The 21,165-nt window shown below is 47.5% G+C and overlaps 1 protein-coding gene and 1 pseudogene across 10 annotated transcripts in view; both read right to left on the bottom strand.

Annotated features, from left to right (window-relative positions):
* NPAS2 (neuronal PAS domain protein 2) overlaps positions 1 to 21,165 on the bottom strand; it is a 160,237-nt gene that overhangs the window by 54,059 nt on the left and 85,013 nt on the right. For all 10 annotated transcript variants that reach the window (XM_055120131.1, XM_055120128.1, XM_055120125.1 and 7 more), the window contains one exon: positions 5,937 to 6,085. In XM_055120131.1, coding sequence (XP_054976106.1) covers positions 5,937 to 6,085 — 149 coding nt within the window. The remainder of the gene's footprint in view (positions 1 to 5,936; positions 6,086 to 21,165) is intronic.
* LOC101550263 (cyclin-dependent kinase 2-like) lies at positions 14,360 to 18,119 on the bottom strand (annotated as a pseudogene).

The following is a 21,165-nucleotide window of genomic DNA, read 5'->3' as shown; positions in this document are numbered from 1 at the left end:
CAGCCCTGAGGACCTCTGAGGATGCCCCCAAAACAAGAAACAAAAACAAAAATTTGGGATGGCTAGGCATGTTTCTAAGCTCCTTCTTCTGGGTCAGGGTGAAGCGAAATACGTGAAATACCCAAGGCAGTTTCAGATTTCCAGGAAAATCTTGAATTTGTGGCGGAGAATCTATTATGTCTATTTGGAATGATGTACAGTTCAGCATTTCCAATGACTAAGGTTAATGTGCTTTACAAATACATGTTACATAGTTGCTTTTAATGCCAGAATTTACTCTTCTCAAAGCTTCTGGTCTAACTTAGAGTTGATTTATTCAGATGAAACAAGATACCTTTATATCAAGGTGTCATTCATGTTTGTAAATTCAGTCATTAGTCTACACAAGACTCCTTAAATATGCTAATCTGTTTGCGTTTTGAAAGAAGGTTGTTTCATTACTGAAATATTATCATCTTATCACATTATTACAGACACTCTAAATGCCAAATAGAATGCTTTTCCTCCTTCAACTTATCTTTCACCTTTAATCATATGCTTGATTACTACATATTCAACTTTATATAGTAAATATGTAGAAATTAAAATATCACTCATAGATATTACACAGAAATACAACAGCACTCATGGATCACTCATGCAGTCCTTGGGGAACCCTCTGTGTGCCAGGGATTCAACCTGAGTCATCTGAAAGCAAGGGAAGTGCCCTACCCACTATCCTCTCTCTCTGGCCCCTATAAAATACTTTTGATTCAAAACTTTCTAGAAATAAACACAGATTCTCATTGTAATTTGGAATATTTCAAAGAGAATAAATATGCATACCAGGATCAAAATTTATCCCCTGAGCTAAGAAAATAGGAATGTTTGAAAGATTATTGAAGAACAGAAGTAAATAGTTCAGCTACCTGGCCCTAATTACCATTCCCTACTTAGCATGCTGCATCCCTTCAGTGTGGAGGCAGAAAGCATGTCTAAATGCATAGTTCGTAACCTGTGTTACATAGTGAAATCACCTCAAGAGCCTTAAAAATATTAGTGCTTAGCTGGGGATATGGTACAGGAGGTGAGGTAGATAAGGTTTGCAGGTGGCTGACCCTACTCCAAGTACCTGATGTCTCATATGGTCCCTGGAGTCCTTTTAGGAGTGATCCCAAAGCACAGAGCCAGGAGCGGGCCCCGAGCTCTTCTGAGCTTAGACCCCACCGAAAGAAAACAAAATACTGGGTTTGGGCCTTGCTCCATGGTGTAAGTGTAGTAGATCCCGTGTGTTCATACACAGCTCCTCGCCCCCCGCCCCCAACTGATCCAAAACATCTGCTCACGGCGGTGCTGTCCTGCTCCCTCGGTGGCTCGTTTCCACCTCCTGACATGCATCAGTGTGCTTGCAAAACTCCTGAAAATTTAACAATCTTCTTTTGCAAGCTGGGACAAGCCACTTCCTGCTCAAAACTAGGGTTCTGTCCCAGAAATCCAGTGGTCTGTGAGGTGCGACCTTGTCATGTACATTGTAAAAGCTCCGGGAGCTTAGTTCATCTGTGGTGGCCCTGGGATGTGCTGGCGACAGGCTCAGTAACCAGCACCACCTCCCAGCCCGGGGAGCCCGGCGGCACTGCTGCCTCTGTCTAGTGCCACGACAAAGCATCTGAGCTCTGGTACACTTGGATCAAATGCCAGAAGCAAAACAAGAAAAGATTCACATAAGTGATTCTAACAGGCAGTGGGGGGTGGGATCCAGAACACAAATGGTCATGCTGTGGAAAGCTAGAGTGTGACCCTGAGAGGCCCCTGCACAGCCCCAGATGGGCGAGCAATGGAGCCTGGGAGAGAGCAGGGGCAGAGTGCCAGCCTGCAGCGCTGAGGCTGCAGGTTCAATCCCAGGACTGACCAAGGCACAGTGATCTTGGATACCACTACCAAGTGTGCCTGGGTACCACGACTAAGAACGTGAGCCCCACCATCAATATGCGAGCAAGGGTGCTCACTGCAGTGATGACAAAAACCAAGGGAAAGGGAAAACAAGGTAAAGTAAGAAGACTGAGCTCTGGAGACAGGCAGCTTTCAATTTCATCCAAGTCTGGCTCCGTGACATGGATGAGAAGCTCAACGTCTCTGTGCTCACTTGGTTCATCTGTGAGAGAAACAACCTCAGAGCACAGCTCGGAAGTGCAGAGTGTTGCTCTGGTGGAGCCCTTCCAACAAAGCTGGGCCAGCGATGCTGACAAGGACTTTCTGCCCAACTGTAGGTACCCGTGTAGTTGCTGACACAACAAATTAGAAGAAAAGTTCTTTGTCTTAGTGTTTTGATTTGATTCATATTTTGGTCCAGCAACTCTATGCTCTGGATTCTGTTTTCAATAAGGGGAATTGCAGAAGCCGAGAGGGAACCTGCATTAGCCTTTAACTGGTTGCATTTAAGAGAGTTGTGCAGAAATGAAAATGACAATGAGATATGACTTTCCACCTCACTTTAGTTGAGACAGAATGGTCTCTACTAAAAATACAGGAAACAAACAAAAAAAATACAGGAAACAACCAACGTTGGTGGAGATGTGGTGAAAAAGGACACCTCGTTCCTAGGTGGCAGCTGATGCAACTGGAACTGCCAACTGGTTCAGCCTGTATGGAAGACTATATGGAGATTTCTCAAAAACTCAAATTAAAATCCCAGATGATCCAGCAATCCCATTAACGCGAAAAGAAATTTGCACACCTAAGTTCATTGCAGCAGTGCTTACAATGGTAGATATCTGGAAGCAACCCAAATGCCCAATCAGAGATGAGTAGATAAAGAAATTATGGGAGAATAGAAATTGTGGTATATTACACAATAAACGGCTACTTAGCTACAAGAAAAGATGAAATCTTGCATTTTATTACAACTTGGAGGGAACCGCAGCATATCATGTTAAAGCAAAGTGAGTCAGAGGACAAGTGTTAGATGATTTCACTCATATGTGGCATATAAAGAGGCAAAACAAGGGAACAGACAGTGTCCAATAAAAACAAATCCTTGGTTTGGCAAAGGAAGTGAGGTTAGCTAGTGGGGCCGGGGGTGGGGGTGGGGACATAAAGGGCTGATGGGGACTAGAAGATACATCAGGATAGTCCTGGACAGTCTTTGAAACTTTGGTGGCAGTGCAGAAACTTTGTGTAAAAAGAATCAGTATTAATATCTCATAAAGCATGTTACAGCAATAATAACAAAGTGAGAGGAGGGTTGCTCGGCGTGAGCCCGAGTGTCACGAGAGAGGGCGCTGGCGGGGGCCACTCCCAGCGTTGGTCTGCAGTCCAGGCCCGGGCTGAGGATTCTGTAATTCCCCGCATAAATGTGTGCTGATGAACCTGATCCCAGCTGTCCTATTTAACAGCTGTCCTGCTTCTCAGAGGCACTGACCTAGTTTGAGTAATTTGCACAAAACATCTTGGTAATCAAATCAACCTGCTATTTCACTTGGCGAAATCATTATTTAGGAAATATAACCATTCTGATTAAATTATTGGGCAATCAAATCCTGCTGCAACACTTTATCCCAATTCTACTTGATTGCTCTTCGCTGACTTTTACTGAAAGCAAGTAACATGTTCTTTATGCTCCCGGGCAGCTTTGGGAGAAAGAAAGGAGGCTGTACATTTTAAAGAGGTATATGCAATTATTCAAAAACAATCAACAAATAAGAAGCATAAAAAAGTGTTCCAGTGTCTCAGCCATGCTCTCACCCATGAAATCATCTTATCTAGGAAAGAGCTCAGTGAAAGAGAAGCGTTGCCATAAGCCCAGGAGAACGGTGATGCTCTCAGGAGCCTGACATCTCTGACTCCATGATGGTGGATGCCGCTCCTGGCTAAGGACTGTTCTGCTTGATTGCTATTAGCTACTGAACCGTTTTTCAATACTCTCTTCATTTTTTGTTGGTACCATCTTAAGGAATGAAGAGGCAAAGCTGTCAGTGCTAAAGGGTGGAAGGGTTTAAAGAGGAGTTAAGGGGAGAGAGAATGGTTGAACGAAGAAGTCCAAGGATATTTCTGATAGTAGGTTCAGATTGTGGGATATTTTACCTGTGGGCTTTTTACTGCTGCTCTACAACTGTGTCAGTATTCCAGGGCAAACAGGATGCAAGGCCTTGCCCATTGTACAACCTCTTAAACCCTAAAAAGCTTTGCTTTTTGATGGAATGCTGGGATAACTGATTATCCACATGCAAAAGGGTGAATTTGGGCTCCCATATCACTCTATAAAAAAGGTCAAAATGTGAACTAATATTGAAATGCTTAACCTGAAGCTTATATGGAAGAGCTTATCACTATAAAGTTCTAAGAAGAAAAAATAGATTTATGTTTTAATCTTCTTAGATAATTGTTCCTTATATTTGAAAGTGAAGCAAATATGAGAATAACAATAAAAGGATAAGTTGAACTTTACAAAAATTTAAAAAACTTAGTAAAGGGAATTAATTACCTTCTATTTAAGAAAGTGATGACATAACCTAGAGAATGAAGGGAATATTTGCAGATTATATATATCTGATAAGCATCTAACATTTGTAATATACATGAAGAACATTTATACCTCAACAATAAAACTGCTAAAAATTGGGCCAAAGATGGCTGGGAGATAGTATAGTGTGTGATGTGCTTGCATTGCAAAAGGTCAATTTGGATTTGATTCCCAGCACAGCATGTGGTCATCCGAGCACTCCCAGGAGTGAGCACTACCAGGTGTAGCCCCAAACCAAAAGAAAATTGGGGAGGAAAAGATTTGAATATGCATTTCACTAAAGAAGGCAAACAAATGGCCAATAAGCACATGAAAAGATCACAAAAGACTCAACATCATTTGTCGTGAGGGAAATATACAAATTCACAATGACATATCACTTCATATCTATAAATAAAAACACACACATGCAATCAGAAAATAACAAGTGTTGGTGAGGATGTAGAGAACAGTCTTTCTACATTGCTGCTGGAAATGTAAAAAGGCTCTACTGTTGTGGAAAACAGTTTGGCAGTTCTTCATTACCTGAACACTTACTCATCGTCTGACCCAACAATTTCTTTCCCAAGAAAGTTGAAAATAGATACCCACTCACAACCATTTCGTGAATGGTCATACTAGCATGACTTATAACAGCCCCAAAGTGAGACCAACCCAATATCTATCAACAGAGAAACAGAAAACCAAAACGTGATCCACCCATAGATCCAAGTATCATTTCACTATAAAATGTAATGAAATACTTATACTTTCCAAATATGACATAGGCCAAATAAGCAAAGGATAACATATTTTCTGATAACATTTGTGTGATTCCCAGAAAAGGGGACATTTTATACATAGAACGTGGGTTGATGGGGCAAGGGGCAGTGGGAAATGGGAGGTGACTGCTAATATGTATATGGTTTCTTGGAGGATGATTGAATTATAGTTGTGATGATTATACACCTAATAAACACATAATTATTTTCTTGGTAAATGAATTGCTTCGCAAAAAAATGGAGTAGATTAATTACTTCAATTTTATGTTTTCATGCTGTAGTTCGGACCACTAAAGTGGTTAGAGAAGGGAAGAGGGATGAACAGAGAATCCAGTTCAGTGTGATGCATTTCCCTCGGGGCGAAAGGAAAAGTGCTTGCTCTGAACATTCTGAATGGAGATGTTCCCAGACTAAGAGCACCCCGTTTGGGCTGGGTGCCACCTCCAAGGCGGATTTGGAGTCTCTCCTCTGGCAAGTGAAGCAAGCTGGGCTGGAGCATGTTGCTCCTAACCCTCCTAGTTATGGAGTCGCCACGGGGCAGAGGTGGTTTGGCGAGAGGCAGCCTGGGACCGGTTAGACAGGGCCTTGCTAGGGGAAGGAGACCAGAAGGAAGGCCAGCGAGCTAGACCTCGGCAAATGGAAATGATGGGGCTGGGAGAAATGGGCACGGCCTTTACCGTTGTGTTTCTGCAGGAAGCCAATGACCTTCTCGAGCACGGTGGTCTTGTCCATTTTGCGCGTGTTCCCGGGCAGCATGGAGCTGAGCTCCTTGATGAGAACATTGAACTGGTCCCGACGCTTCTTCTCAGACTTATTTCGAGAAGCTCTGTAAACACAACACATGCAGGTTACGGGGCCACTCTGCCTCACAAGGGCTTCACTATGCAGTCGAGGTACCTTCCACAAGTGGCTGTTCTGCTGGCATCATATTATCAAGACTCTTTCAGGGAAAGCCAGTTTACCACACTTCAGAGCTGAGTAATGGGGACAGAAAATTGTTTTGCTAGACTGTTGGCCTCAAAGAGAGACAGTATTAATAAGGAAGTTCTGACTCAGATGCAAAATCTTACACGGGTTCCCTCCATGCCAGATTCTACCCACTTCAACCATAAAAGACGCTTCAGCGTTTAGAGAGCAAAGCCCTTGCTCTTCGCCACTGGCTGCCCACGCCCAGGGCTTGCTCTCACAGCCCTGCTTTTGCTCCACATCAAGCCCTCCTATGCCGGCTGCCACACTGGGAGAAATGACCAGGCCTTGAGTGTCCAGCACAGCCAGGGCTGCTCAGGGCACCGACAGGCCCCTCCCCAGAGTCTGGGAAGATGAGACGTCAACATGAAGCACTGAGTCCTGCTCTGCCAGGGCTGCCCATGTCCAGCTGTTGAGAGGGGCTGAGTCTTTTTTTTTTACAGCGTTAAATATTCTCATGAAATGGCAGGACCCAATTGCAGAGGCCTAGGCACGGGCCCATAGCGTGATTGCCGGAAAGGGGAAACCGGGAGGGCATCTGGCCTCACTGCTGTCAGAGGTAAGATGGGGACATTCTTAGGGACATGAAATGATTCTTCTAGATCGAACTTCATGACAGAAACACAAGCTTGTTTCCATTAGCCTCTGTATCGTTTGTCCAAACATACAGAATGTAAAACATCAGTGAACCCTCATGCTAAGGACTCTTTATCCACTTTATTTATTTGTTTATTTATTTATTTATTTGGTTTTGGGTCATACCCGGCGATGCTCAGGGGTTACTCCTGGCTCTGCACTCAGGAATTACTCCTGGTGATGCTCGAGGGACCATATGGGATGTTGGAGATGTCCGAACCTACCGCATTTGGACAGAATACTTGCGTTGCACAACCCTGGTCGGCTCTGTGTAACGCAAGTATTCTGTCCACTATGCTATTTCTCTGACCCTCCTGATAAGTTCCTTAAGGCCTTCCCTGGGTCCTGTAAAATCATAACTTTGTTTTTTGTGTGGCGGTGGGTACACACCCAGCTGTGTCTGGAGGGGGGGGGGACCTGCATTGCTGGGGACTCAAACTCAGGAATGCACTCCACCCTCTTGAGTTAGCTCCCTGACCCCCTAGTACTAGAAATCTTGACTCCAGTCAATATTCCATCGTGGTTTACCTGGTTCACGAACCTGTGTTCAGTTAAAAAAAAAAGTCAAATTTAAAATATTGACATACCAAACTGGACACGTAGAGAAAGGTCCCAGTAGAGCTGCTCAGTTGAAGCACAGAGGGTCTCTCCGGAGCCCAGAAAGCAGCTCTGATGGTCCTTAGGGTCACAGGAGCATGACTGGGGTGTCAGAGGTACAGGAGTGTCCCAGCAGACACCCTGACCGGAAGCTCAGGCCCCAGTCTTGGGACCCTCTGAGGAGGGTGGAAGACACACACAGGCCAGGAGTGGCTTGCAGCTCCTTCCCAACAGCTGGATTATTCTGTGGCTGTGCTGGGAATGTTGCCGACCCCACTCAGATTCACCCAGAAGGACTCGCTCCGTAAGGAAGCTCTGACAGGGCAGCTACACCCTCTGGGCCTGGCTCCTGGGGGTCTGGAATCAGGCGTCCCAGAGCTGCTGGCCACTCACTAGGAGACCATGAGCCAAAGTTGGTGACTCAGGACAGTTTAGTTTCATCCCGTAAAGAGCAGCTTCCGAGAGTCACAGGCCCCAGCTTCCATGAAACCCTGCTCCTGAGAACACAGGAATGCACCCAAATTCCACACGACACCAAGGCCACAAACACACCGGCTCTCGGCCTGTCAGCACTTGGCACTTGACACCAGCACAGTCTTTTCTGTTCATTCTACCTCAGCCCGGGCTATCTCCTGGGCACACACATGCCTCAAGGCTCACTTCAGGGCACACTCAGCCCTTTCACCTAAGGTCATCCTCGACTTGCCTTGACTCTTACTCCTCTCTGTCCTTGGTCTCGGGGAAGCCCTGAGGTCCTGAGGGGTGCTGCAGGAGCCTCAGTACTCACCAGGCGCCTCTCCACAGAGGCACTGCCTCCCACAGTTGAGGCCAACTCATGCTTGAGTAAATTGCAATGCCTTTTGCTCAGCCAGAGAAACACAGTGTTCAAACACACCCGCGAGAAGAAAGGAACCTTTCAACTTGCATAGTGGCTGTCTATGCATTATAAATAATTTTTTGGCCTAGATTTTTTAAAGATGACATACAACCTCCATAACTAAAAAAAACCAACACCCCCTCCAAAATTCCTGTCCTAGTGTGCCCATGTAAATTATTTGTGAACTGGCACCACCCAGATCATTATTGCTCAGTTCCCTTTTTCCGTGGGTGCATTGACAGCACAAAGTCTGGCGAGAAGATGACTTTCTATCAGGACTTTCTATCAGTCCTGACAGAAAGACGAGCCCGAGTCTATCAGCCACTATGGTGCCCAATGGAAAAGATACTTCACAGCAGAGCACCTACTTGGTGGGCCTGGGGCCCATATGCCGTGTGATCCAGGCGGTACTGCTATTTGAAAGTGCTCAATGTCAGCTGGATCCACAGCTCTGAGGACAAAGGAAACAACTCAGATGACTTTGTCCGAACCCACCGCACTTGGACAACAGGCTGAAAGATGCTTCAACAACCAGCTAGAGGTGTGCATGGTCTTCCTTCTGGGAAGCCTCGGGAGGGCTGCATCTGGGGCGCCGTGCAGGGTGAGCGGCCAGGGAAGAGTTGAGTGGGGAAGACTGAGTTGAGTGGACAGTGACCTTTGGGGTACTCAGGAAAATCAAGTGAGAGACAAGGGCAAAGGGAGGCCAGCTGGAGGGCGGGCACAGGGAGCAGACCCAGCTCTGGGTGTGAGTGGCACCCATCACACAGCTGCGTTCTCCAAGGCAAGCCTCGGAGGACTGTGCTGGTCTGGCTGGTGGGCTAGGGAAGGTGGGAGAGCGGCAGGGAGGACCAGGAATCAGGCCCCGCGCCCCGCAGCAGGCAGGGAGGCTCGTGGAGACGGCATGTGCAGACCCACACACGGACACTCCAGGGGGCTTCCAGCCTCGAGCCCTCCATCGGGGGCTTGAGTCTGCTCCACACTGAGTGCTTCTGTGGTCTGGTCCATGCAGATGTGGACACGGACACACACACAGTGTGCAAGGCCATGTTTACACACAGCTACTCCGTGTGGGAATATGTGTGAGTGTGAGTGTTTGTGGATGTGTGTGGATGTGTTAGTATGTGTGTATGAGTATGTGTGAGTGTGCTTGTGTGTCTGTGTGTGAGTGTGTGTGTGTGTGTGTGTGTGTGTTTATATGTAAGGCTGGGTTAGGCCCCTGGGGAGGCTGTAGTCAAAGCATGAAGGGGGCTCAGAAGGGGGTAGGGGTCTGTTTCTCTGGCACTCTCACACCCACAGGGGCGCACACACATGTCAGGAGTCACAGAAAGTTCTGCTTCCCTCAGAGGAGAAAATAGAAACATGTTCTAGAACTCCTGATCAGTAAGAGAGCTCAAAACTGAGGGTAAATTCAAAGAAAATGGGAAAAACCCGCCACATGGAATTCCACATTTGTAACTATTATAGATCACGGTGAGTAAAATGAGACGTTGAAGGCTCTTCCTCTGCTTTGTCCTGTTTCCCCTTTATCTGAGCACTGTGTTTCACAGAACTGCTGACAGTGCAGTTGTCACAGGCATCCAATATTCCAGCACAATCCCAGCACCAGTGGGACCTTCCTTCCACCATTGCCCCCATTTTCCCAACCACCTGCCAAGCCTGTCCCCTTAGCAGGCACAAAATAATTCATTTTAGTATTGCTTGTTACCACTAACTGGCTAGTAGAATTACCCAAATATGCTTCAGTAAAATGAAGCTTGTGAAACGTGTCCTGTCTGTCCTTGGGTTCATTGAGTCCCTGCCTGCGGGCCCACTAAGCTGCTCGCTGCAGGCGGAGCCTCCTGGTTACTGTTCAGGCGGAGTTGGCTTCTGTGTGACTTTCCCGTGTAGTTTGGTGTGTGCCTACTGGGGTGTCAGGACTGTCGGGTTTGGGGGTGTGGTGTGGGGGTGGGGTTGTGGGGGCACCCAGGGGCAGGGGTATGGGGAGAGGCTCACCCCCACTCCCCCCACTCTGAGAGACCCCAGACTTCCCAGCCTGGAAAGCTGTGTGCTCGGCACATTTGGCAGCATGGCGTCTCTGCAGAGGTCAGTCATGAAACATGGAGTGGGGCTTTGGTGCCGCGGCCGCTCTGGGGTGTGGGCACACTGCTAGGGCCATGGCAGCAGGGGACTCGGCCCCGACCCAGGACTGAGGTGCCAGGAGTTTCCGTGGCTTGGCCCAGGCTCCGTGAGACTCGTCTGGAGTCTGTAAAGCTGCGCTGATGGATGAGCTCACATGGCGACAGGTGTGGGACGTGGGTGTGTGACGCCAGAAGGGCGAGGTGGGTGGGCTGCCCACTGTGAGGGAAGCCCAGGGTCCTCAGGAGGGTCTGTCCCTGAGTCTCCTCCATGTGCAAAGAAGTGACCACAAGATCTCCAGCTTAAGCCTCTCCAGCTTGGGGGGTGGGGGACTAACTAGCCCTGAACCTAGCAGAACTTAAGGCAGGAAAACGGACGCTCTTTAAAGGTCGAGTCAGTATAGGTCTGTTAACTGCGAGACTAGATATAGGGGAAATACAAGACACTTCTGAATCAAAGGCAACTTGCCACCCGGGTGAAACCGAACGAAATCAAACACTTTCCAACAAAGTGAGAAAGCAGAGCTAGGCAGTGATGGAAGAAGCCAGAGGCATCCCTTGCTTCCGAGAGCAGCTGACGGAGAACGCATCTGTGTGAGGCTGGAGAGCACAGTGGGTGGGCACCCGCCTGCACACAGTGTCCCTGGGCTCACTCCGGCTCAATTCCGAGTGCTGAGCTGGGAAAAAGCCTGAGTGCAGCTGATGTGGCCCCCAAACAAGCAAACCAAAGAGTAAGTGAGCGCAAAGCACGGACAGGTCTCTGCGGGGAGACGCTGAGGGGTCTCAGAGGAGAGTTTCCCCACGCGCAGTCACCGAGGGTGGGAGAGGAGAGTGAAGGAGTAGACAAGCACCCAGGTGAGCGCTTGTCCTGCTTCTGCAAAGGGAAGTGAAGGTGCCGCTGCCCAACTGCCAGAGTCCTCAGAGTCACAAGGCCCCAACCAGCTCTCTGCAGGTGCCTCCCTTGGGCGCGGACACAAGAGCCATGTGCCGGCTTGAGGAGACCACTTTGGTGGTCCAGTCCGAGTGAAGCCCAGCATCGCCACTGCCAGCCCGGGAGGAGCAGCCCTCAGACGCTTCAGCCTCCATCAGAACACGCCTGCTAACCAGCTCCTGCCCGGAAGGTCCATGGGAAAAGAAACGTCTTTGCTTTTTTAACTTTTTAATTGAATCACTGTGAGACAGATCCTTACAAAACTGTTCATGATTGGATTTCAGTCACAGTGTTCCAACACCCATCCCTCCACCTATGCACATTTCCCAGCACCAGTGTCCCCAGGTTCCCTCACCTCCCCCACCCCTGCCCGCCTCTATGGCAGGTGCTTTTACTCTCTCTCTCTCTCTCTCTCTCTCTCTCTCTCTCTCTCTCTCTCTCCTCCCACCTCCAATTTTGGCCACTGTGGTTTGCAATATTGATACTGAAAGGTTATCAATAATATCCCTTACCTACTTTAAACCCTCAAATGTTGTCCAGCGAGATCATTCTCAGCTATTATTGTCATACTGGTCTCTTCTCTATCTTACCAACCCTCAGCCCCACGCATACTTGTGGTTATCAACCATTGACCAGTCCTCCTGGCCCTTGTTTTCCCTGGCCATAGAAACATCTTTGCTTTAACCCCACACAGGATGATCTGTTATCGCAGTGATGACCAAAGGTAGTTGCTTTTGGAAATAAACACGCATCAAGGGCCCAGCCTCATTTCTTCTGGATTCCACACAGCCCCACTGGGATGGCTGACTCTAGGTGGGTGGGTATCCCACTAATAAGGCCACAGGCCAGCAAAGCGAACCCATCTGTGAGGCCTTATCGGGAGTGAATCTTATGCTCATTAAAAAAAACCTCCTAAATAATAAACGCCCACGAATAGCTAAAGCAATTCTTGGGAAAAAGACAATGGGAAGCATGACCCTCCCCAACTTCAAACTTTACTACAAAGCAGTAACAATTAAAACAGCATGGTTCTGGAACAAAGGCCGAGCCGCTGATCAATGGAACAGAGTGGAATATCCCTACATGCAACCGAAAATATATGACCATCTGATCCTTGATAAGGGGGCAAGAAATGTGAAATGGAACAAGGAAAGCCTCTTCAACAAATGGTGCTGGCATAACTGGACAGCCACATGCAAAAAAATGGGCTTAGACATCGACCTAACACCATGCACAAAAGTCAGATCAAAATGGATTAAAGACCTCGACATCAGACCACAATCCATAAGGTACATCAAAGACAAGGTTGGCAAAACCCTCCACGATATTGAAGCTAAAGGTATTTTCAAAGATGACACGGAACTGAGTAATCAAGTAGAAACAGAGATAAACAAATGGGACTATATTAAATTAAAAAGCTTCTGCACTGCAAAAGACACAGTGACCAGAATTCAAAGGCAATCTACAGAATGGGAAAGGATATTCACCCAATACCCATCTGATAAAGGGTTGATATCAAGGGTATATAAAGCACTGGTTGACCTCTACAAAAAGAAAACATCCCAACCCCATCAAAAAATGGGGCGAAGAAATGAACAGAAACTTTCTCAAGGAAGAAATACGAATGGCTAAAAGGCACATGAAAAAATGCTCTTCATCACTAATCATCAGGGAGATGCAGATCAAAACAACTATGAGACATCACCTCACACCACAAAGACTGGTTCATATCCAAGAGAACAAAAACAACCGCTGTTGGCGTGGATGTGGGGAGAAAGGAGCCCTCCTACACTGCTGGTGGGAATGTCGACTGGTTCAGCCTTTTTGGAAAACAATATGGTTGATTGTCAAAAAATTAGAAATTGAGCTTCCATTTGACCCAGCAATACCACTCCTGGGAATATACCCTGGAGAAGCAACAGAGTATAGTATAGTCAAAATGACATCTGCACCTGTATGTTTATCGCAGCACAGTTTACAATAGCCAGAATCTGGAAAAAAACCAAATGCCCGAGAACGGATGACTGGCTAAAAAAACTTTGGTACATCTACACAATGGAATACTATGCAGCTGTTAGAAAGCATGAAGTCATGAAATTTGCATATAAGAGGATCAACATGGAAAGTATCATGTTGAGCGAAATGAGTCAGAAAGAAAGAGATAGACACAGAAAGATTTCACTCATATGTGGAATATAAAGTACCAGAGAGGTACGAACTAGCAATGATTCAACCTCTGGCAGAAAGCCCTCTGGACTTAGTCACTAAAATACTAAAATACAGAAATCTAGAACCTCACAGCCGCTACTGTGGCCACACAACCTCATATCTCCTCATTCGCAGCAACGGAAAACAAATTATCAAATGCTTCCTTTCCAGCAGGTTCGACTCTGGGGGGGAAACGCCAAACAATAATAGTGAGTTTTTTTGTTTGTATGTAATCAAAGTAAAGAGAAAGTAAAGTGAAATTTATCAACTACACAGGCGGGGTGGGGGGCTGGAGGGCGGGGGCTGGAGGGCGGGGGATGGGGGGAGGTTTACTGTGGTTCTTGGTGGTGGAATATGTGCACTGATGAAGGGACGGATGTTCGAGCATTATGTAACTGAGACTTAAGCCTGAAAGCTTTGTAACTTTCATCATGGTGATTCAATAAAACAAACAAACAAACAAAAAAAAAACAAGGAAAAAAACCTCCTAAGTAGTGCTCAGGGGCCGGGGGTCATTCCCGGTAATTCTTGACCAAATGGACAGCCTGGTGAGAGCTGGGACCTGAGGGTGTGGTGCCAGAGCATCAGGCTGCACTGGGAGCCAGGCGGTGCTGGAACCTGTCTGCAGCCGCAAGGCTGAAGCTTCTTTCTGTCTGCAGGGCCTGAAGTTGAGGATTGTATAAGGGACCCAAACTCTTGGGATTGAAGTACACCAAGTCAGAGCTCAGTGCTCAGGGCCGGAAAGGCCAGGCCCAGGGAAGGACACAAACGTCAAGCATCCTCTAGAGTCAGGCGGTTCTGTCCAAAGAAGGGTGAGTTGTCATAAAGCATGAGAGTCTCATCAATCACATTAACAAAATGCTTAAGAGAATTTCTGCTGCGATTTGATGGGCATTTATAAAAACCTGATGAAAATAATCAAAATATTCATAGAGTCTCCAGGTAGACTGATTATGAATTACCTTTACCTAGCTCTTTGAAAATTTAAGTATTTTTCTATGTTTATATTTTTCTATGTTGGTATTTATATCTTTCAGAAAGCAGTGGGAATAAAGGTGAGATTTCTGCTGCCTAACAAAGCACCCTGCAAAGGGCCTCCATGGAGAAAGGGGAAAGATCAGAGCCGGAGAAGGGTTTTGTTTTTCAGTATTCTCTCAGACATTTTATTTTATTTAATTTTATTTTTTTAAATGAGGAACTTTTTTTTTTAATGAATTACAAGCTAAGTTACAAATAATGTTAAGAGCAAGAACACTCAAGGACAAAAGGTGGGAGAGACAAAAATAATAAAAATGGAAAAAAAATTTTAAAAAGAAAGCCCTTTTGCTTTCTTTTTAAACATCTGCATTACAAAACCCCATGGTGTGCATGGCAACAAATCCACCCACTCCCATTAAAAAACTACTATAACTTGAAATATAAATATAATTGCTCATCCTTCTTTTAAAGAAATATTTTTCCCTATGCTCCCTCCCATCCCCCCGCAACTGAGCCACAGCCCTACAAAAAGGTGTAAGAATTCTCAAATCTATGTCTAAACCCTAACTTCCACTCCTGGGGCTGCTTTTGGGGGAAGATGGTAACACGGGATCCCTGGATCCCTAGCACCTGAAGGATAAAAATTTTGAGACAAAAAATAAAATTAAACTTTCACTTGCCTTGTAAGGACTCAGTGATATCTAACTCCTATCCCAGAGCTTCCGAGAGACCCCTTGGCCTTAAGAGGAACAGTGAAAGGGGCTTAGCAGGCAAGAAAGCGAAGACCAGAAAACACATTTCTACTACACATTTGGGGCCATCTGGTAGTGCTGAGGGCTATCCCTGACTGATGGGAGACCACCAAGACTGTGTTGAGTCAAGGTCTTAGGTAAGATGAAATACTAAGGCTAAGGTATAAATTGGTTGGGTCTTTCTTTAAAGTCCTAATCCCTTCAAACAAGCCCCTACATGTGCTTTTGTTTTCTTGGTTTTCAGAAGTTCTGACTTAGCCCTTTTGCTTTAAGTTGGCCTCACAAAGCCAGTGGCCGGAGGTACGGGAGTCTCTGTCCTAAATGTAGGAATAAAGATTGAGGGCCGTTGGGCATGGCAAATCATGGATGGGGAGAGGGGAGTCAGTCTTTTTCTGTTTAAGTACCAACCCTCCTCAGCATTGACTAAGATGTGAGGAGAGAGTAATATAGGCTGACTTAAGTGCATCTGAGCTTCCTTTGACTTTCTCAAGTTTCCTTTCATTTTCCACCTATTTCCTCTATCCTGGTATTCCCCAGAGTTATCTGGTAAAGAGGCTAAAATATGTTAAGGCAGCCAGACAAGATCAGAGGGCTCCAAGCTAGATCAGGCCGCCACTGGAAGAAAGGGCATGGGGCATGGGGAAGGATATCACAGACAAGATGGGGTACTGGCTTGGTCACGTCCTGGAAGAAGGGGTGTGCCAGAGCTGCCTTTGCCGAAATCTGCTTGTTGGGGTTGTAGTGCAGCATTTGTGATAACAAGCTCTGTCCATCTTCTTCCAGGGGAGGCACAACTTTGCTAAAATCTTGGCGGGCCAACTTGGGGAGACTTGGTTTATAATCCGGCATAGAAGTAACTCCGGGCCAGAAGTAACTCTGGTGTGCCCAGAGTCCGAAGGATTCGGAAGAGCTGGTCGATCTCAGAATCTCCAGGGAACAGGGCTCGGCGGGCCACCATCTCAGTGAAGATGCAGCTCAATCCAGATGTCCACAGCTGTGGAGTAGTATTTGCAACCCAGAAGGATTTCCGGTGCTCGGTATCAGAGGGTCACCACCTCGTGAGTGTAAGTATGATCAGGGACTCCAAAGGCTCTTGCTAGCCCGAAGTCTGCGAGCTTGATGGATCCCTCTGCGTTGATGAGCAGATTCTGAGGCTTGAGGTCTCGGTGCAGGACCTGATGAAAATGGCAGAAAGCGAGGTCCTGGAACAGCTGGAACAGCTGGAACAGATACCTCTTAATGAGTGGAAGAGGAAGGCCAGTGAGAGCAGAGGCATCCATGAATTTCTTGAGGTCCTGGTGCAGAAACTCAAAAACCAAGTAGAGTTTATTTTCTGTGTGGATGACATCGAGCTCCTTGAATAGCGAGATCTCCCTGATGGTGGTACTGGGTACACTCTCTGTCTCAGTGTCCAGGCGGATTTTTTTTTAAATTAATAGTTTATTTTTAATTAGTGAATCAACGTGAGGCTACAGTTACAGATTTATACATTTTTGTGCTCATGCTTCTCCCTTACAAAGTTTGATAACCCATCCCTTCACCAGTGCCCATTCTCCCCCACCAGTAAACCCAACATCCCTCCCCACCTCCCCAGTCCCGGCTCCCCCCACCCCACACTGCCACTATGGCAGGGTATTCCCTTTTGTTCTCTCTCTCTGATTAGGTGTTGTGGTTTGCAATAAAGGTGTTGAGTGGCCATTGTGTTCAGTCTCTAGTCTACATTTGGCACGCATCACCCTTCCCCCACATGACCTCCAACCACATTTTACTTGGTGTTCCCTTCTCTGAGTTCAGGCGGATTTTTTTAAGCGCCACCACTTCTCCCGTCGCCTTATTTTTGGCTTTGTACATCACTCCGTACATGCCCTCTCTGATCTTTTCCACTTTTTAGGAAGTTCTCCATGAAGTGCTACGGAGTCGGGTCAGCTCGGCCCTGGAGCAGGAGCCTGGGAACCCTGCAGAAAGCCGGCCAGACTCTCAGGGGCGGAGGAGGGGGAGACCAGGCCCAGCACTGCCGCCACCAGGTCGGGAAGGAACAAGGTCTGTCTCTCACTCTTGTTGGACTTGAAACAATGTTGCTGCCTCCCCCCTCCCCCTCCCCCTCAACTTCCCCGCCCAGACATTTTAAAATGCAGAATTTTATCAAGTTGAACATATTTTTTATTTGCTAATTTCAGTCTTCACACCAGTAATGTGTTAAGGAGCCCTGGAATACACCCAAGGGGAGAGAGACTAGCTGGCACCACCCGAGCTCGTGGGGGGGAGGCGTGCCCCAGCTGTGGAGACTGGCCTACGGCGAGACCTGTTTAATGCCCGGGAGGTGCCCTTCCTCGGCGGGCCTGGCCCCGTGCTTGGGGCGGTGCTGCCTCAGCCACAGATCTCAGGCAGTGCCCGGCACAGCGGGGTCTGGGGTGGGGGGGCAGCGCCTGGGGCTCAGTGCTCAGAGCAGTTCCTGCACCCAGCACAGGGGGCAGCAACGGCATCTCCCATGGAACAAATGGTGCCTCCCACGCATGTGACCCCCCGGGAGCCCAGGCTGTCTCTCTGCAGAGACCTGGCAGGGAACTGAGGGGCTCCGGCTGCCCTTCCCTCCCCCGGATGTAGGGGCCAGCTCTACTCGGGACCAGACCATCAGAGACTGTCAGGGCCCTGCTGGGAGGCAGTTCCCGGGGATTTTCCTTCCGAGCATGGAAGCTGGCACAGGCACACAAGGCCCTGCACGTCGCCACACCTGAGGCCACGGTGCCCTCCGGAGCACGGCGGCATTTCCAGATGATGGTTTCCGACGGTCTCTTTTCCATTTAGGATTTGGTGAAATTCTTGAAAGTGTTTAATAAACTGCACATTGCCTCAGAACTCTCAGGGAGGTTCTAGGTCTCTTCGAGCAAAGAGAGCGCCGTAGTTTTGAGTCCCTCCTCGCCCCCTCCTCTGACATTGCTTTGGCCAACTGCAGACCCTTCAGGGTGGGACCCAGCGGGAGGAAGCCCCTCGCCATGCTGCTGGTCTCTGCTGTCCGCCCAGCCCCACAGTTCCCTTTGTTGCCTGCGGAGTCAGTCTCCTGGAAACTGTAGGGTGGCACAAGTGAGTCGGGCACCTGTTACCTCTCTGCTCTTCCCCCAGTGCCTGCTGCTACCTTCATCCCAAAGGCAACACAGGGGATGCCACAGAAGATGTTTTACATCCCTGCCCCACACCATGCCTAAAACTCAGTATATGAAAGGAAAATCACAGTCACTTTGGCAGAACCGTCTCCAGGGCTGTGGCCCTACATGGCATGCATACGGGTTCAAGCAGGCCAGAAGTATAGAGGCAGGCATCTTTCCTTCCAGATCTTCAGAGCTCACATCCAGAGAAACAACTAAATGAGGTCAGCACTGGATCTGAATGATATTACTGTTCACACAGCAGCAGGATGAGAAAACGGGACTTTTCTCCATGCTGGCTGTGTGCAGCATGCAGCATGCAGGCCTTGCACTTTCTCTCCACTCTTTCAGGAGCACCCATCTGCCTCCCGACTCCCTAGCCTCCAGGGGCAGGGCGTGTCCCATGCTTCCCGTTTGCTCCCCCACCCATGGGATCTGGTACTTCAAGTTGGAGTGAAATGACAGAAGGAAAGCAGGTCTCCAAATAATGCCCTTTGCCACAACACGGGTCAGGCTTTTGTTTTTTTCTCATCAACGTTATAATGAAGTGACATCACCCGAGGGCCCACTGCACTTAATTGTCAACAAACTACAATAGGCCGGAGGTGAGTGGGGTGGGAAGTGGAGGCAGAGGCGGCTTCTGAATGGCTAATCCCTGGCTCTCTGCAGCAGCATCTGAGCCACACAGCCAAGCTTCTTCCTTGTTTGGCTCTAACTTCTCTCCCTTGCCTGAGTCATTCTGAAGTGTTGAAACTAAGGACTAGGGTAACAAAACAATAAAGTTTTTTTGATCTTATATTTCAGAACAGGGTTCACTCTCTAGAGAATTCCAAGAAACATTCACCCCTGCCTGACACTCAATTCTTATTAACAAAAGTCCCCAAACTCAACATCCATCTCATCACCCTCAACAAAAATGTGTGGGATTCTGAGGGACCAGAGTGACAGCACAGTGAGTAGGGTGCCTGCCTTGCATGTGGCTGACCCAAGCTCCATCCCCTGGCACCCCGAATAGTGCCCTGAGGACTAGTAGCAATTCCCTAGCACAGAGCTAGGAGTAACCCCTGAACATTATGGGTGTGGCCCCAAAACAAAACAGGTGTGTGGGATTCTGAAAACAGAACTCTGGGCAATAGGAGGCAATGCAAATTTAGTGAAGCACAGACCCCACTTGTTCGATAGTGGGGTATAGGAAGAATCCAACATGAAAGCTAATCTCCTTCGAGTGAGAGCACTTCTTCGTGCTCAGTCCTGTTCAGAAACGGGGTAAGCTATATTCCACAAGATGCAGAAAGCATGGAAGTGGCTCTAGAAAGCAGAAAGCGAGGACTCCTGTGAGTGCTCTCTGGGCTGACATCATGGAAAGGCACCTCAGGAGGGGTGGCTCTCACCCACGGAGCACCTTGAGGAGACCCAGGAGTCCAGTCTCAGTAACCGAGGAAGCAGAGCACAGGCCACTCGCTGACCAGCACACTTCCACAGCCTCAGGTATCTCACCCGCCAATGAAGCTAAGCCTGGTTGAGGGGGTCTGGGGGCCTGTAAGATGCTCCGGCCAGCAGTGCTCCTCCAGAGGCCTGGCTGTCCTTGTCAGCAGCCCATGTCCGTGCAGAGGTTAAGCACAGTGCACTGAGTTCCTCAGTCACTTAGGAATAAGCAGCTCCAAGTGTCATCCCCAGTTTGCAGAAGAAAAAGTGGAGGCTAAGAGCCCTATAGGAATTGAGACAGACCTGTAGACCAACGGAACGGAGCTGAATACCCTGACACAGACCCTCAAATATACAATCACTTAATCTTTGACAAAGGAGCAAGAAATGTGAAGTGGAGCAAGGAAAGCTTCTTCACCAAGTGGTTCTGGGAAAACTGAACAGCTACCTGCAAATAAATGAACTCAGACCTCTGTCTAACACCAGGCACAAAAGTCAAATCAAAATAGATTAAAGACCTCACTCAATGTCAGACCTGAATCCTTAAGGTATGTGGAGTAAAACGTAGGCAGAATTCTCCATGACACTGAAGCTAAAGACATCATCAAAGATGAAACACCACTGAAAAGTAAGTGAAAGCTAAGATAAACAAATGAAACTACATTAAACTAAGAAGCTTTGGCAAAAGAAACAGTGACCAAGATACAGAGACAGCCCATGGAATGGAAAAGGTTATTCACCTTCTGATAAGGGGTTAATATCAAAGATATACAAGGCACCGGTAGAACCTTATAAGAAAAAATCCTCCAACCCCATTGAAAAATGGGGAGAAGAAATAAACAGAAGCTTCCTCAAAGAAGAAATACAAAGGCCAAAAAGGTACATGAAAAATGTTCTACATCACTAATATCAAGGAGATGCAGATCAAAACAACAATGAGATATCATCTCACACCACAGAACTGGCACACATCCAAAAGAATAAGAACAACCAGGGCTGGCATGGATGCATGGGAAAAAGGGACTCTTTTATTGTTGGTTGGAATGCCAAGTGGTCCAGCCTTTTTGGAAAACAATAGGGACATTCCTCAAAAAACTAGAATTTGAGCTCCCATTTGACCCAGAAATATCACTTCTTGGAATATACCCCCAGGGTGCAAAAACATAGCAGAAACACCACCTGCACCGCTATGTTCATTGCAGCATTGTTCACAATAGACAGAATCTGGAAACAACCCGAATGCCCGAGAACATATGAGTGGTTAAACCATGGTACTTCT

This window comes from Sorex araneus, chromosome X, assembly GCF_027595985.1.
Source record: "Sorex araneus isolate mSorAra2 chromosome X, mSorAra2.pri, whole genome shotgun sequence".
In the NCBI taxonomy this organism is placed as follows: Eukaryota; Metazoa; Chordata; class Mammalia; order Eulipotyphla; family Soricidae; genus Sorex; species Sorex araneus.
This window is presented reverse-complemented; position numbering and strand designations above follow the sequence as displayed.